Consider the following 17043-nt stretch of genomic DNA (forward strand, 5'->3'; position numbering starts at 1 on the left):
AGAGGAATATGGGTCAAGGGGGAGGGATCCTGAGAGGAGTGGTGTGAGTAGTAGATCTGTACCAGTACAGAGGGGTAGGCCAACAAGTAATATTTCAGTAAGATTGGATTTTAACATTTACAGCAATGGTTATCAACAGTCCTGCAGGGGTGGAATGTAGGTCACAGAAAATAGAGGTTGTGGTGGCAGCTACAAAGAGGTATTTGCGTGTGCGAGACTTGACATCCGAAAAGTTGCCATGCACCTGTAAAAATGATTGCTCATATGTGCGAGTGCCTTTTGAAGGACTTAATAGATTAAAATTGTGGAGTAGGGTGAGTGTAGTAGATGGTAGGGTATTTGTTTATTATTTTTTTCAAGCAAGGTATAAGGGAGTTATACTCCAGCCTAGTAGGTGGCGGTAATGCAACATTTATTGGATGCCAACCGCCCTTAAACCTCGTGGAAGAAGAAGCTAGGGGCGCTTCAGTACAGTTAATAAAGAAGTTAAAGACGTTGGAAGTCAGCCGCCGATAAACCCCACAGAAGACACTTTTTAGCCAGCTAGTCTGGTACACAGCAGGCGTTAGCGACACCGTTTTGCTAGCTAACTACTTGAGTATCGTGTCTTACTTTGAATGCACTTTATAGGCCAAGATACTTGGCAAAACAGCATGGTAGGTTATGATTTTTTTTTAAACGACACAAGTTTGACCCAATGTGCGTACTGCACGCACCTCTCAACAGACGTTAGACAATTCCCCCAAACCTACACACAGGGGTGCTAAAAGCTTGAGTTTCCTCACACCTCCCCTGGAGTTACACTGTTTTGGCCCAGGGGCTATTCTCACACACACACACATATATATATATATATATATATATTTGTGTTAATGGAGATTGCCGCAAAACACATTTCCCCAGTAGATTCTAATCAAGTTTTCTGAAGCTACTTTGATGGGCAACTGTATCATTCACAATATTATATAACACAGTATAACGTTATGATCATTATAATATGACAATACATTACAATGCTTGAAAAATAAATAGATTAGGTGCAATCAAATGAACAATATAGCCTCTACCTTAGACTTCGTTTTTTCAAGTCTCCTATGACATTAGATATCTAGCCTTGTCGATGTTCAAAGTCTAGTGAACCAACAGGACGCGCAGTCTAGTGAGCCACCTGTGATGTGAAATAAGAAACCTGCATTTGGTCACAGAAAAGTGTAGTGGGGAGGGGAGAATTAAAAGTGAGTAAGGGGAGAAGCTCGTAGGCGACAGTCACTTTTCAAACCAGTCTGCAGGTGGTAGACTATCTCTCATCGAATATATATATATATTTTTTTGCATCTTTATTTTTTGAGCACTGTATATACTTTGACAAAAAAAGTGACTTATTGACATAAATCATTGTGCGACATAAATGGGAAAGCTCCAGGCATTGTCTTTCAGTTTAAAAAAAGTTCATTTCTGCTGGTACTTTAAACCTCCTATGCTCCTTTGAGACCCCTCTTTCGAAGTCACTGAGACCTCATGGTAGCCAACATAATGGACAACTGAACATTTGTATACATGACTCAAAGTATGATGGGATGTTAATTGCTTAATTAACTCAGAAACCACACCTGTGTGGAAGCACCTGCTTTCAATATATAACTCAAGTGTTTCCTTTATTTTGGCAGTTAACTGTAGCTACATGGAACCAAGTGTAACAGTGACTCTCCATTTTAATCTGTTTTAATCATGTTTAATGAAGTTCCTGTTAGTCAGAGCTGACTTCATGTACAATTAAGTCTGTCGGTCCTCATGCTCATGTTCACAAAATGGATGTTTGGGGTTTATTTGAAACTTGTTTGTTCTCGGTCTGAAGGACTCCAATGCTAGGGTATCTGCACTGTTGAACTGGTACACAGAACATCTCATTGATAAGACAGAGCATGCTCTGATGTCCTATGTGCAAAGTATACAGTCGTGGCCAAAAGTTTTGAGAAATAAAATAAATATTGTGTCAAAGTTTGCTTTAGATATTTTTGTCAGATGTTACTATGGAATACTGAAGTATAATTACAAGCATTTCATAAGTGTCAAAGGCTTTTATTGACAATTACATTAAGTTGATGCAAAGAGTCAATATTTGCAGTGTTGACCCTTCTTTTTCAAGACCTCTGCAAACCGCCCTGGCATGCTGTCAATTAACTTCTGGGCCACATCCTGACTGATGGCAGCCCATTCTTGCATAATCAATGCTTGGAGTTTGTCAGAATTTGTGGGGTTTTGTTTGTCCACCTGCCTCTTGAGGATTGACCACAAGTTCTCAATGGGATTAAGGTCTGGGGAGTTTCCTGGCCATGGACCCAAAATATCGATGTTTTGTTCCCCGAGCCACTTTTGCCTTTTTTTGGTAAGGTGCTCCATCATGCTGGAAAGGGCATTGTTCGTCACCAAACTGTTCCTGGATGGTTGGGAGAAGTTGCTCTCGGAGGATGTGTTGGTACCATTCTTTATTCATTATTCGTGTTCTTAGGCAAAATTGTAAGTGAGCCCACTCCCTTGGTTGAGAAGCAACCCCATACATGAATGGTCTCAGGATGCTTTACTGTTGGCATGACACAGGACTGATGGTAGTGCTCACCTTGTCTTATCCGGACAAGCTTTTTTCCGGATGCCCCAAACAATCGGAAAGGGGATTCATAAGAGAAAATGACTTTACCCCAGTCCTCAGCAGTCCAATCCCTGTACCTTTTGCAGAATATCCGTCTGTCCCTGATGTTTTTCCAAGATGAGAAGTGGCTTCTTTCCTGCCCTTCTTGACACAAGGCCATCCTCCAAAAGTCTTCGCCTCACTGTGCACTCACACCTGCCTGCTGCCATTCCTGAGCAAGCTCTGTACTGGTGGTGCTCCGATCCGCAGCTGAATCAACTTTAGGAGATGCTCCTGGCGCTTGCTGGACTTTCTTGGGCGCCCTGAAGTCTTCTTCACAACAATTGAACCGCTCTCCTTGAAGTTCTTGATGATCCAATAAATGGTTGATTTAGGTGCAATCTTATTGGCAGCAATATCCTTGCTTGTGAAGACCTTTTTGTGCAAAGCAATGATGACGGCACGTGTTTCCTTGCAGGTAACCATGGTTGGCAGAGGAAAAACAATGATTCCAAGCACCACCCTCCTTTTGAAGCTTCCAGTCTGTTATTCAAACTCAATCAGCATGACAGAGTTATCTCCGGCCTTGTCCTCGTCAACAATCACACCTATGTTAACGAGAGAATCACTGACATGATGTCAGCTGGTCCTTTTGTGGCAGTGCTGAAATGCAGTGGAAATGTTTTTGGGGGATTCAGTTCATTTGCATGGCAAAGAGGGACTTTGCAATTAATTGCAATTCATCTGATCACTCTTCAAAACATTCTGGAGTATATGCAAATTGCCATCATACAAACTGAGGCAGCAGAGTGTGAAAATTAATATTGGTGTCATTCTCAACTTTTGGCCACGACTGTAGTGTGGACCCACAGCTTCATTCTTTAATGCGTTTCTAAAGAGTTTACTTTGCCACGGATAGCTGCATACACCACAGCTACAGCTGAATCACTTGCCCATCGATTGAACTAAGCCAACAGTGTCGGTCCTGAACTATTTATGAGATTGGCCTGAGTATCAGTGCCTAAGATCTCACACCTCGGATTCTGTCTGGAATGTGGATCCATATTGGGTGTAAAACACTAGTTATTTAAAAAAAAAAAAGTATGAGGGACAATGGATAAGCTGTGATTGTCAGTGAAGCTGCTTGCCGCCGTGTACTACAGCAATCACCTCTTTCAAACACCTCAGACACCAAATCTTGGGTGATTATACTCGTCACCAGTACAAAGCGGCAGTGAATGTGAATGAACTAAATGCAGGTCCAACATCCAGACAGTGGCAGCTTACTGTAGGTCGGTATGCTTATAGACCCAGAGCAGGAAATAGAGGATTAAGCTACCGAAAACCTTCAACGGACTCATCTTATAATAAACCCCACTGTCAAACGGCATTACTGTACATCCTTGTATAAACTTGGTTTTACGCAACATTTCAACTTTGGAGGATGATTAAAAAAAAGTGTGTTTTGAGAGATAGCCTCCTTGAGAAATCCTGTGAAGACAACTACCTACGTCACAAAATATGAAATTGGAACACTGTCGCGAAATCCTCCCGCTGTCGAACATAGTGGCCCGAATGGAGAACGCATTTCAAATCATTCCATTTTGAGTGTGACTTTCGATTAAAGCCCAAATGAGAGCAGCTGATTGTCTATTAAATGTTTACATTCCCAGCGCCTCTGATTAGTTTTTTCAATTTGGAGACGGTGCTAAGTGGTTGAAGGATTACCTCCAGATTGCACTATGGGATTCTTTCAAATGGCTTTACTGAGGTGTTTTTCAGTCAAATATTTATAAATTCAGCAGACGATTACATTACAAAAGCCTTTAAAATTAGTTTGAACTAAGGTAAGCAAATGCATTACTGGATTAACAAAGGAACTGGCGGTAGTTTTATTTTTGTTAATCAGTTTTTATTTTTGTTTTCCGGTTTGATGCTTTGTTGGTTGGTGTGCGGAAGCACTAGCCTGCGGTTTCCACTGTAGTCTTACCTGTAGGGGAGGGCGTAACCCCAGGGATGTTCTCATCTCCAGACACCAGCATGTTCTGGGGGAAGAGGTGCATGGCAGGGGCTAGAGCAGGGTGAGGCTTCAAGCTGCACACCAAATGAGCACCATCGATGGGCCTCAACAGCTTGTTCTCTACACAGACAGAAAAAACACATAACACACAGCACATCGTTTTAATCAATATTCCTTTTATCGCAAGAACTTTCATATTACTGGCAATGTCAGAGGACTTAATGTTCCGCCACTCTGTAAATGAATATATGATTCCAATCAGCTTTATAGGGGACATGGAGTAATGCCTGTCACGCGCTCCTCACAAACAACTGTCACTCGTCCTGCCGTTGTTAAATAGGCTGCTGTTCCATTTCTAAATATTCTATTTGGCTGCCGAGACCCAGGTCCATGCTCCATTACGTTGGGGGGCTGCTTGCAGGCGAACCTGGGCATGTGATTTGCGAAATGACAGTGTGGAAAAGCATTCCCTCGTCCCCGGAGAGGATATGAAAGAGGAGCGCGAGCGGCTGCTTAGGAAATGGCTCTGTGATGTGAGGGATGGGTTGACACGTCGATCCTTCAAACAGTCATCCAATGAAAAACCCGGCCCCATGATGCTTTTCATCAACACACAGTCGACGGTGTTGAGCAACAACCTGAGAAAGGCTGCACAGTGAATTTCATGGGTTCTGTGTGTTCAGCAGTACATCCCAAGATCTCTGCTTTGGAATGCGTGGTGATCGCTCACTCTGACAGCTCTGATAATTACATCTTCAAAAGGAGACAGTGATGATCATTAATCGAAGCTCTATTCACTCCCAGTGACCGCCTCTTTATCAGGTTGACAGTGATGATGTATTTTGGAAGCGCCTCCCAATAGGACATTTGGAAAGGTTGATAGGGTTAACTGATGACGGGTTGGTTTATATTCAAGTCAATAATCAATGTAAACATGGGGGGGGGGCAGGTGGGAGTGACAGTGTGTTACACCTCCATGGCATCATACATCTCCCCTGAGTGGTACACTACATCACCAAAAGTATGTGGACACCCCTTCAAATTAGTGGATTCGGCTATTTCAGTACACACCCATTGCTGACAGGTTTATAAAATCATGCACACAGCCATGTAATCTCCATAGACAAACATTGGAAGAAGAATGGCCTTACTGAAGAGCTCAATCAACATGGCATCGTCATAGGATGCCACCTTTCCAACAAGTCAGTTCGGCAAATTTCTACCTTGCTAGAGATGTCCCATTCACCTGTAAGTGCTGTTATTGTGAAGTGGAAAATGTCTAGGAGCAACAGCGGCTCAGCAGCAAAGTGGTAGGCCACACAAGCTCACAGAACGGGACCGCCGAGTGCTTAAGCGCGTAAAAATCGTCCGTCCTTGGATGCAAGACTCACTACCGAGTTCCAAACTGCCTCTGGAAGCAACGTTGGCACAATAACTATTCGTCAGGAGCTTCATGAAATGGGTTTCCATGGCCGATCAGCCGCATACAAGCCTAAGATCACCATGCCCAGTGCCAAGCGTCAGCTGGAGTGGTGTAAAGCTTGCAGACTCTGGAGCAGTGGAAACGCGTTCTCTGGAGTGATGAATCATGCTTCACCATCTGTCAGTCTGACAAACAAATCTGGGTTTGGTGGATGCCAGGAGAACACTACCTGCCCCAATGCATAGTGGCAACTGTAAAGTTTGGTGGAGGGGGAATTATGGCCCGGGGTTGTTTTTCATGATTCGGGCTAGGCCCCTTAGTTCCAGTGAAGGGAAATCTTAATGCTAAAGCATACAATGAAATTCTAGACAATTCTGTGCTTCTAATTTTGTGGCAAAAGTTTAGGGAAGGCCCTTTCCTGTTCCACCATGACAATGCTCCCGTGCACAAAGCGAGGTCCATACTGAAATGGTTTGTCGAGATTGGTGTGGAAGAACTTGACTGGCCTGCACAGAGCCCTGACCTCAAGCCCATTGAACACCTTTGGGATGAATTGGAATGCCGACTGCGAGCCAGGCCTAATCGTCCAACATCAGTGCCCGAGCTCACTAATGCTCTTGTGGCTGAATGGAAGCAAGTCCCCGCAGCAATGTTCCAACATCTAGTGGAAAGCCTTCCCAGAAGAGAGGAAGCTGTTATAGCAGCAAAGGGGGGGGGGACCAACTCCATATTAATGCCCATGATTTTGGAATGAAATGTTCAACGAGCACTTTTGGTCGTGTAGTTTGTTTGATTAGGGCTCAAACCTGGTTTACAGTCGTTTCCTGTGTGACACCATTGTTGTGCAAATGTGCAGGTACACTACTTTGGGTTAATTTCACATCCATCAATTCCATCTTTACAATATGAAACTGTACTGGATGGATGTTCATTTAAAGTGCTCTCACTGTGCAGGCATATTATAATTTTGTCTCTTCCAATTCCAGCAACAGGGCCCAGGGGTCCAACCATAGCTCCAAATGGAGGTTGGTACAATGTTGTAGGAGGGTAGGAGCCTTGGAGGATTAATTTCCAATATATGTCCACAATCCAATATCTATATCAGCAGCAGGAAGCTTTAAGCCATTCCTATAGGCCTCAGAACCTCCAAAGCCAATGATAGGGATTTCAGAGTTAAAGCGGTGAAAAAAGAGGAGTATATCCCTGTTCCCCGAACCGTCTCACCCCCAACCTTTAACTTCCTCTGACAGGCGGCTGCTCGCAAATTCACTTCATCAGGGGAAAACTGCTTAACTCAAAATGGTGCACTCAAATGTGATAAAAAAGTGAACAGAACACTCAAACATGGTTTGAGGACGTCGTTGAAGCCACAGCTACACTTGCTGCGCGGCAATTTCAGCGTACGGCAGTGCTTTCATGGAAAACTGGCTCTTGCTGTAGTGGTAAAAAAAAATTATGGAGGCGTAAAAATGAAACGTTCAAAGCATCTAGCTAGCTGAACACAGATGGGCACACAGGTGTCGAGATCTCGGTAACTTTTTCATCATTTATTTCATATTATTCATAATGCATCAAGCTTGCCTCTCTGACGCAGCACATGGATTAGGGACTCCAGAAATTCTTCAAGCAGACATCTTGGTACCTTAGTGTCAGGCGAGCAAACTTGGCAGGAGATGAAGCGGAGGTAAAAATGGAAAGGTAGATCAGCAGCATCAGAGGGCTGGTGGATTTCCAAGGGTGACGGGGAAGAAACCGCGTAATAATCAAGATGAATAGCAGATGGACTCCATGTGAAAAGAGGGGCTTTACGGGCAAAGTCAAACACTGTTGCATTGATTCAGGCTATTCAAAAGGAGAAACAAAATAGCAGATTCCGAGCAATGATGGCTCAACCGAATCCTTTCAGTACAGTGATCATTAAAACATATTTTACATTTCAGCCCTACATTCAACCCTGCATCGATTGCGTTTCCGCCATGATGACAAGCTAAAACCCAAGGCACTTTCCAGTCCGTGGCAGCAGTGGATTTCAATACGGTAATGTGAACACAATGTAGTCTCACTGCACCAAGGAGCACTGTGCCATCTGGTTGCCCCCCATTCCCAGAGTGGGCCCCAGAGCAGCCCATTCTCCCCAGTCTCTTTCTCCCCCTCTGCCTCCCTTCCTTCTCATACTCTGCTTCCCTCCCGGTCAGATTGGGGTTTAGGTAAGCCAAGAAGTAACACCATCTCCTCCATGATCCCTCTACCCCCCAAGGTCCGTCAAGGAGAAGAGCTTCAGTGGGCCCCAGAGCGACCCCATATCTTCCTTCCCCACCCCCCTTCTCGTTTCCCCAGGTGGCACCGGCAGAGGGGCTTAGGTGGCGGCTGGCCGGGGCTCGGCAGGAGAACACAGACTGAGGAGGCTGGCAAGCAGAGCAGCACAGAGGCTCCCTTGGTTGCCACGGTCCCTGTCCCCCCTCCTCCTGGCATTGAATAACCCCTACCCCAGGCACTCTACCTGGCATGCTGGGCACACACACGTGCAACGTGGTCATGCACACAGACACACAGTGCTGACTTGACAGGCTGACTGGAGGGGCCTCATGTGAAGAGCCCTGCACAGGCATGAATTTTAATGCACAAGCCCTATCCATGCCTGTGACGTTCAGACACTACCCTACCCAGGTCCGATTTCTTTTGACAAATTTAAGACCCAGACCAAAAATCTGAAATAACTTCCTTCGTTAGTATCCATTAGCTACTCATCTCGGTCTGTCCTCCCCCTCCCTGCACTGCTTGCGTTGCATGTGCTCTGCTGCTGTGTGAGTATCCATAGCAACAGCCCCGCCTTGGCCTGTTCAATGACGAGAGATAAGTGTTAACTTGCTACTTTTCGTCACTCTAAACTCCGGAAAAGGATTATTTTCTGTGAAATCATTTCTCCTGTCGACTCTGACAATGTTGTGGTATTATATTTGATGAGGTTGAAGCACTTCTGACACCATGTTATGATCTTAGTAAGATATCACTGTAGGCTACTGCTCAGCAGAGCACGAGCAAATGGCTCAGATTCAAAATGTTAGTGATCAATTTAGTGATGCCCTGCCCGTACCCTAGTAATTGATGAAAAGACCTGTCCGTAACCCAATGTATAGTGTCGGAGCCGTCGGCCTCGGACCGGGTAGCAGCGCTCTACCCAGGTGTAGACTGCACTCCAGACCCGCCTTCCTGTATGTATGTCTGTCTGTCTCTATCGGGATGATTAGACAGGAGTGAGGAGTACACACTAGAGGAGAAGTGAGAGGTATACTGGAGGACATTGTACTCAAAATCCTGTCTCAGTGGGAAGAAAATACCACATATTATACCACAAGTAACTAATGTTGAAGCAATGCCTCTTTTGAACTCTTCATTTCACAGCACGTCCTCGTCGAGGTAAACTTTTCTTCAAGTGTGAAGAAGAAAATATGCTCTCTTCCAATGAATAGCAGATAAAGCTCTTCCTCAAGAGAACAGGACAATACACGATTGCTGGCCTTCGGCTCCAGAAATAAGGCTCCATTGTGAAAATGAATAGGGTTTCCTTTGTTTGGTCTTGTTATCCAAAGCAGCAAGGTAAACAGTTGTCCTCCTCCTGCCGTGTGTGTGAGGAAGAGAGATGCCTGAACATGAAAGCACGCATCGTCGACACGGCCTGAGTGAAAACAAAAAAGGCATCCTACCCCCCCCAACAGACACTATTTTAATAATTAAATGTACACAAAAGTCCATTTGAGAGAAAGATGCCTTTCCAATATTCATGTGACAAGATAGCAAACACTGCTTCTTGGGATTATGTAGGATCTTAATTTGATCACACTGTCGCAGGAGAACCTTCCTGCAATACAGGATATTTCAAACTTAGTGTATTTAAGGTTTAAAAAAAGCTTCTGAAGATTTCAATTTTCAGACTAGATTTTCCCTAAAAATGTAGCAATCCCTAAACATTTTTTTCATTATAATCCACATAATAATTCACATTTCCTGCTGCTGCAGGATTACTTTCCTGCTGTAGCAAACTGGCTCAAATTAAGATTCTACATCTGTATGTTGTTATTCATTCATGAGCACAGGGGTTCCCAAACTTTTTTGGACCACGGCCCCATTTAGAGATTTTAAAAATTATGCGACAACCACCATGTAAAAAAAGTTATGTAATCAATACAATGTTTCATTTTTTCATTGAGGCTACGAGCATTACAAATCAGTCTGACCATACTTTTGACAGCATTTCAATCTGGAGGAAGTATGGTTTGAAGTGACAAATGCATCAGAAAGGCATTGGGAAGTTCAGAAGATCATCACGCAATCATTTTGTATGATCTTCTGTATAAATGTATTTATAAAGCCATTCTCTACATCAGATGTCACAAAGTGCTTATACAGAAACCCAGCCTCGAACCCAAAACAGCAAGCAATGCAGGTTTAGAAGCATGATGGCTAGGAAAAACACCCTAGAAAAGGCAGGAACCTAGGAAGAAACCTAGAGAGGAACCAGGCTCTGAGGAGAGGCCAGTCCTCTTCTGGCTGTGCCGGGTGGAGAATATAAGAGTACATGGCCGTTAAGGCCAGATTTGTTCTTCAAGATATCCAAACATGTATACACGACCAGCAGCATCAAATAATAATCACAGTGGTTTTAGAGGGTGCAATAGGTAGAGAATGATTAATTCCCCCACCCCCCCCCCCAGTCTGATTTAGTGCCTATTCTTGTCCACTCTTTTCTAATGAGTTCTATGCAGCTTATGGCGTTATAGAGGGAAACAGACACATGCGTGTTCCTGCGAGTATTCTCCTTCAGTGATGGGGTCATACTATTTTGTAGCTTAAACCGTTCAAAAGATAAACAGAAATTGCTCTTCTTACTACCAAAGTGGTTCTGTTTATTACAACCACATCTAGTGGCTACCGAGGTTATATGAACCAAGCATAAAAAAACAACATTTTTTACAGTTTCTCTTGTGACCCCCTTTTCAAATCCGGTGACTCCACATGGGGTCACAACCGCTGGTTTGGGAAACACGGCATTAGTAAATTGTACTTGGCAATTCTTTGCATTACATTGGTATTATTCCGTCACTGTAAGGCCTTTTTTCATATTCATAGGAATGACATTCCTGAAGGGCCTGAAATTAGCTCGATAGCAACAGAGAGACTGGTGAATGTTTTTGGAGTAAAGAGCCCATTTCAGGCCACAGCCTAAGTGTAGACTATAATCTGGAAGATACAGCATCTTCTTGTTGATAGTGTATACTGCACCCAGTGGAATAAAATGTTAACACAATTAAATATTGCACAGCTGAATAAGGTAGGCCTATTCTAACATGGTTCAAATGGAAGATTTGGTTAACACACGCTAAAGTTGTGTTCACTCCATTTGAATTGGCTGAGATGGTTGTGGCTCACTAGACTTACTAAATGTTAGGGTTGTGATACCAGTATCGTAATATTTTTTCCATGGCAAAGATGAAAACACAAAGCAGACTAAACTCTTTAGTCCTTTAAAAACCTGTTGTATGTCAAATATTGTGTGCTATATCTTGGAAAATAAATAAATGTGACTCTGGATGACAACATAACGAGGTTTGTTTCCAACATTAGGGCTGTTTTCCTAAACAAGTTAAAACCGCATTGTGTTTTGTTTACTTGCCACGATACTAACAAGTATCGCGATAGTGGTATTGTCCCGGCCCGACTAAATATGATACATGTAATCAGACAGTGGCACCGCCTTTCCCAATTAAGAAAGCTTTGTCATTGGCACTCGGGCGCTGAGATCTTTATTAAACACAGCAGACAAAACACAGCGTAATTATAATCAACACAATTGGGGCCCACTACACTTGGATTAGAGTGTGTCTGCAAGGGTTCCTCGGAGACTCAATGTTGACATCAACTAGTTGAATTAAATTGCAAAGCGGACCGCAGCGTTTCTGAGGCGGTCGTAAGATCTAGCTTAGTGTATCGCCTGTGTGTGTCAAATGGCATCCTATTCCCTTTATAGTGCACATCTGGACCAGGCCCCATAAAAAGTAGTGCACTATAAAGGGAACAGGGTGCCATTTGGGACGCAGCCTTAGTGGTTGTTGAACAGTGTGCTGTTGTAAGAGAGCATATAAAAGACACTTACGCTCTATAGGGTCCCTCACTAGTGGATGGAGTAGGGTCCTTGGTGTTCCGTGGTACATACTTAGCCTAGGGACAACAACAACAAAAATGACGTTGAGAATCAATCAAAACAAGATGGACAAAGAGTGAATCACAATAGACACTGATACATTTTCTTAGAATAGCTTCTTGTGTGTCTATTATACGTTTTTCAGCTTTATCTGTGTTCTGTGGATGTTAGATGACTAAGACGGGTGTCTCATTAAACACAAAGTGCAAGGCACTTCTCTGTCTGTAAGGTTAGGCTATGTGCAGGAGGCTGGAGCATTGGAAAGTTCAAATCATTTGAACTTGGCACTTGGGCTGGGCGGTATGGCCCAAACATCATATCTGGATTTTTTCAAACTTATTTGCGATTCATGACATACAGTACCAGTCAAACGTTTGGACACACCTACTCATTCCAGAGTTTTACTTTATTTTTACTATTTTCTACATTGTAGAATAACAGTGAAGACATCAAAACTATGAAATAACACATATGGAATTATGTAGTAACCAAATAAAGGTTAAATAAATAAAATATATTTATATTTGAGATTCTTAAAATAGCCACCATTTGCCTTGATGGCAGCTTTGCACACTCTTGGCATCCTCTCAACCAGTTTCATGAGGTAGTCACCTGGAATGCACTTCAATTAACTGGTGTACCTTGTTCAAAGTCAATTTGTGGAATTTCTTTCCTTCTTATTATGTTTGTGACAAGGTAGGGGTGGTATACAGAAGCTAGCCCTATTTGGTAAAAGACCAAGTCCATATTATGGCAGGAACAGGTGAAATAAGCAAAGAGAAACGACAGTCCATCATTACTTTAAGACAAAGATCAGTCAATGCGGAAAATTGAGAATTGTTTACGTTTCTTCAAGTGCAGTTGCAAAAACTATCAAGCGCTGCGATGACACTAGCTCTTATGAAGACCGCCACAGGAAAGGAAGACCCAGAGTTACCTCTGCTGAAGAGGATAAGTTCATTAGAGTTAACTGCACCTCAGATTGCTCCCCAAATAAATGCTTCACAGAGTTCAAGTAACAGACACATCTCAACATCAACTGTTCAGAGGGGACTGTGTAAAACAGGCCTTCATGGTTGAATTCCTGAAAAGAAACCACAACTAAAGGACACCGATAAGAAGAAAACTTGCTTGGACCAAGAAACACGAGCAATGGACATTAGACTGGTGGAAATCTGTCCTTTGGTCTGATGAGACCAAAATGTATATTTTTGGTTCCAACCGCTGTGTCATTGTGAGACGCAGAGTAGGTGAACGGATTATCTCTGCATGTGTGGTTCCCAAAGTGAAGCATGGAGGAGGAGGTGTGATGGTGTGCTTTGCTGGTGACACGGTTTGTGATTTATTTAGAATTCAAAAGGCACACTTAAACAGCATGGCTACCACAGCATTCTGCAGCGATACGCCAAACCATCTGGGTTGCTCTTAGAGGGACTATCATTTGTTTTTCAACAGGACAATGACCCAAAACACACTTCCAGGCTGTGTAAGGGCTATTTGACCAAGGAGAGATTGAGTGCTGCATCATAATCACCTGACCTAAAACCCAAATTGGGATGAGTTGGACCGCAGAGTGAAGAAAAAGCAGCCAAAAAGTGCTCAGCATGTGTGGGAACTCCTTCAAGACTGTTGGAAGAGCATTCCTCTTGAAGCTGGTTGATAGAATGCCAAGAGTGTGCAAAGCTGTCATCAAGGTAAAGGGTGGCTACCTTGAAGAATCTAAAATATCAAATATATATTTATTTTTTTACTACATGATTCCATATGTGTTATTTCATAGTGTTGATGTCTTCACTATTATTCTACAATGTAGAAAATAGTAAAAATAAAGAAAACCCCTTGAATAAGTAGGTGTTTCCAAACTTTTGACTGGTGCTCAAAATAAGCGTTGTACACATAAAAGGTCAAATACACTGCATTTTCAACAGTCCGTAATAATCTAATGAAATCAGGACTTGTGAAGTTATACCTAGGCTATAACTATAAGCCTTCCACAACCATAAAGACCCACCAATAATTTAATTATTTTATCAAAATAGTTTAACCTGATTTATTTGCAATAATCAATTATCTGGTTTTCAAGTGTGTCTATGAAAATGCCCTTTTTTGTTAAATGTAACTAGAACCATGCATAATGCACATTCACTAATAATGACTAACTTCTTGTCGTAGGCATTAGACTACAGAAAATGAACACAGGTCTCACCAACAGTCTCTGAAGTCCACGTGCTAGTGATTAGCCAGCTTCAAGTTTAGCCAAAGCCCAACTTGGATCTATTTTCTAGCTAACAAGGATGAACAGTTGATTTGTTATGAACACACCCTTCTGTCGGTCTCCAACTGTTTGAACAGCATGTTGGCCTGTCCACTTTGTTCAGATGTTGAAATCAAGTGGTCTACCTTATTTCTCAGAATGAGAACGAGTTGCCAATTCCTTATATAATTGTGTCTTATGCTTATTGCACATTTATACATAACAGACTAGACAGCTAGTCTGACAGCCTGGCTAAAATGCTGCTCGCGGTATGTGGTAACCCCAATGCCGTGTGCGACAAACTGAGCATTCATTTTCCAGAATCAATGTTCATTGATACTCCTGTTTTGTTGGTGTCTGCTCTGTGCACAATTTGAGTAGTTGAGACATAAAAAGGGTATCATTAGAAAAGGTAATTTCTCTTTTACAGTAAAATAATGTCTCAATGTGTTTCAGTGTCCATATGACCCATTCTGTTGGATCAAACCTCAAATGCAAATAGCAAGCTGAAACCGCTTGTCAGAGAGGAAGATGTGATCTCTCAACTTTGTTGGCCTGGGGGGGCTTGGTGTCTGTGTAACTCAGAGGAAGAGGCAAAGCAAAGAGTGAGCTAAAATCTGTCCAAAATAAGGCCAATGCGTTTCTATGGGGTTATTTTGGACCTAAGCTTGTTGACTGCCTTTCCGCCTTTGGGACAACTCCCATTGTTAGGGCGGAGACGTGCATCTTGTCATTATATAAAGATCTCTGTTGTAAATGGGAAGGTGCATAGAGGACCGAAAGAGACGAACGAGACCAAAAATACATTACATTTTACATTTAAGTCATTTAGCAGACGCTCTTATCCAGAGCGACTTACAAATTGGTGCTTTCACCTTTCACGAGAACAAGCAGACAACCACTCATGAAAAAGAAAAATAACAAAACCTTGATTCTCATTAAAACATACATTTAGAAGGAATTAAATATATCGCTCAGCCCTACTCGGAGCCCCCAAATACTCTCGGCACGTGACACTGATATAAATGCCACCCTTCAGAGCCTATGCTCCTCCTCCATAGGAAAACCAATGGCTGGCCCAATGCTGTTGATGCAAATTTACTGCGAAACTCCCTAAGGCTAATAGAGGTAGAAGTATACAATAATAATACACGTATTATACCTGTCGGTTTTAAGTGTTACACAACATTAAATAGACCTATTTCCTATAAGGAAAAGTACACTGGATGTTTTTCTTCCCTCAATGACGGAAGGGGTCTTGATTCAGTATCAATCAATTCAGGAATCAAATATTTTTCTATTGTTGAATTTACATTTAAATTCATCTTCCTTCGTGTGCTAAATTGATGGTGAATTGACCTCAACCCTGTAGTGGTCCAGACAACAGACTAACTACAAGTTGATAATCTCCCATGATAATCCTTCACATGGCTCTTGATGGGAAAATTCTGAGACTGTAATTAAGGTGTGTGTTGTGTATCGGGACATAGATAATCACCTTCTGTCCCCCTCGGTGGCCTGAGGTTCTGTCATGCTGGAGAAGAGGTGCAGGATGGCAAAGCCACACCCCAGTGCATGCTGGGAGCCGTCTGCCCTGGGCTGTAACGCCACCAGCTCCACCACGGCCACCACGCTTGGCAGACGCAGAGAGGTGTGGAGGTACACCACCTTCAATGGAACACACACAGGACAAGACATGATTGAATGAGTGAGTGAGTGAGTGAGTGCCAAGATCAGTAGTATTGAGGTTAAACAGTGGGGTATGCAAAGAAAACAGACGGGCACAATTTATCATGAACTCCTACACCACAAGGTAAAAGAAAAGTGAGCTAGTACAGAGCGATAAATGACTTTTGAGGACAGTTCGGTTAAAAAAAATTATAATCTATCACGGTTTTTGATTTAGTTTCCATAAAATAAAATGCACAATTAAAACAATTAATAAAAGTCCCACGATGGTATTATCCATAATTTATTATATAATTTCAGATGTGTATATTAGATTCGCTTTATTCGCTGACTTTATTTCATTCCAAGTCATCATCTCATCTCTGTAAAGCTGCTGCCTATGCTGTCTGACAAAATCAATATTTTAGTAGTTCTTCAAAATAAATAAGGTATATTTTTGACTGCTAAAAACAAACGATCAATCGCTTCGATCATGCATTTTCAGGTAGATACCTCAAAGCAACTGCTCTCTATCCCTTTCGATCGTGCATTCTTCCATCTCCCTCTCCGTGTCTGCCCCACACTAAACTAACGTAGCAGGCGTAATAGAAACACACAGACCAGACAAGTAGGCCCGCAATGGATTATGGTCATTGTAATTAATTACCTCGGTTTCTGCGCTAAACTACTTTGCTGGTGACATGACATGCTTTGCTGGTGACACTGTCTGTGATTTATTTAGAATTCAAGGCACACTTAACCAGCATGGCTACCACAGCATTCTGCAGCGATGAGCCATCCCATCTGGTTTGCTCTTAGTGAGACTATAATTTGTTTTTCAATGACCCAACAC

At 42.6% G+C, this 17043-nt stretch overlaps 1 protein-coding gene across 1 annotated transcript in view; it reads right to left on the reverse strand.

The window, feature by feature from the left end:
• The window catches only part of LOC115102277 (nephronophthisis 4), a 219305-nt gene that overhangs the window by 162612 nt on the left and 39650 nt on the right, over positions 1–17043 (reverse strand). The window contains exons 3-5 of the mRNA XM_029622064.2: positions 16021–16190; positions 12221–12285; positions 4617–4766 (exon numbers count right to left, since the gene is read on the reverse strand). Of these exons, the coding sequence (XP_029477924.2) occupies positions 4617–4766; positions 12221–12285; positions 16021–16190 (385 nt within the window). The remainder of the gene's footprint in view (positions 1–4616; positions 4767–12220; positions 12286–16020; positions 16191–17043) is intronic.

The sequence above is a fragment of the Oncorhynchus nerka genome, linkage group LG20, assembly GCF_034236695.1.
Source record: "Oncorhynchus nerka isolate Pitt River linkage group LG20, Oner_Uvic_2.0, whole genome shotgun sequence".
Lineage (NCBI taxonomy): Eukaryota > Metazoa > Chordata > Actinopteri > Salmoniformes > Salmonidae > Oncorhynchus > Oncorhynchus nerka.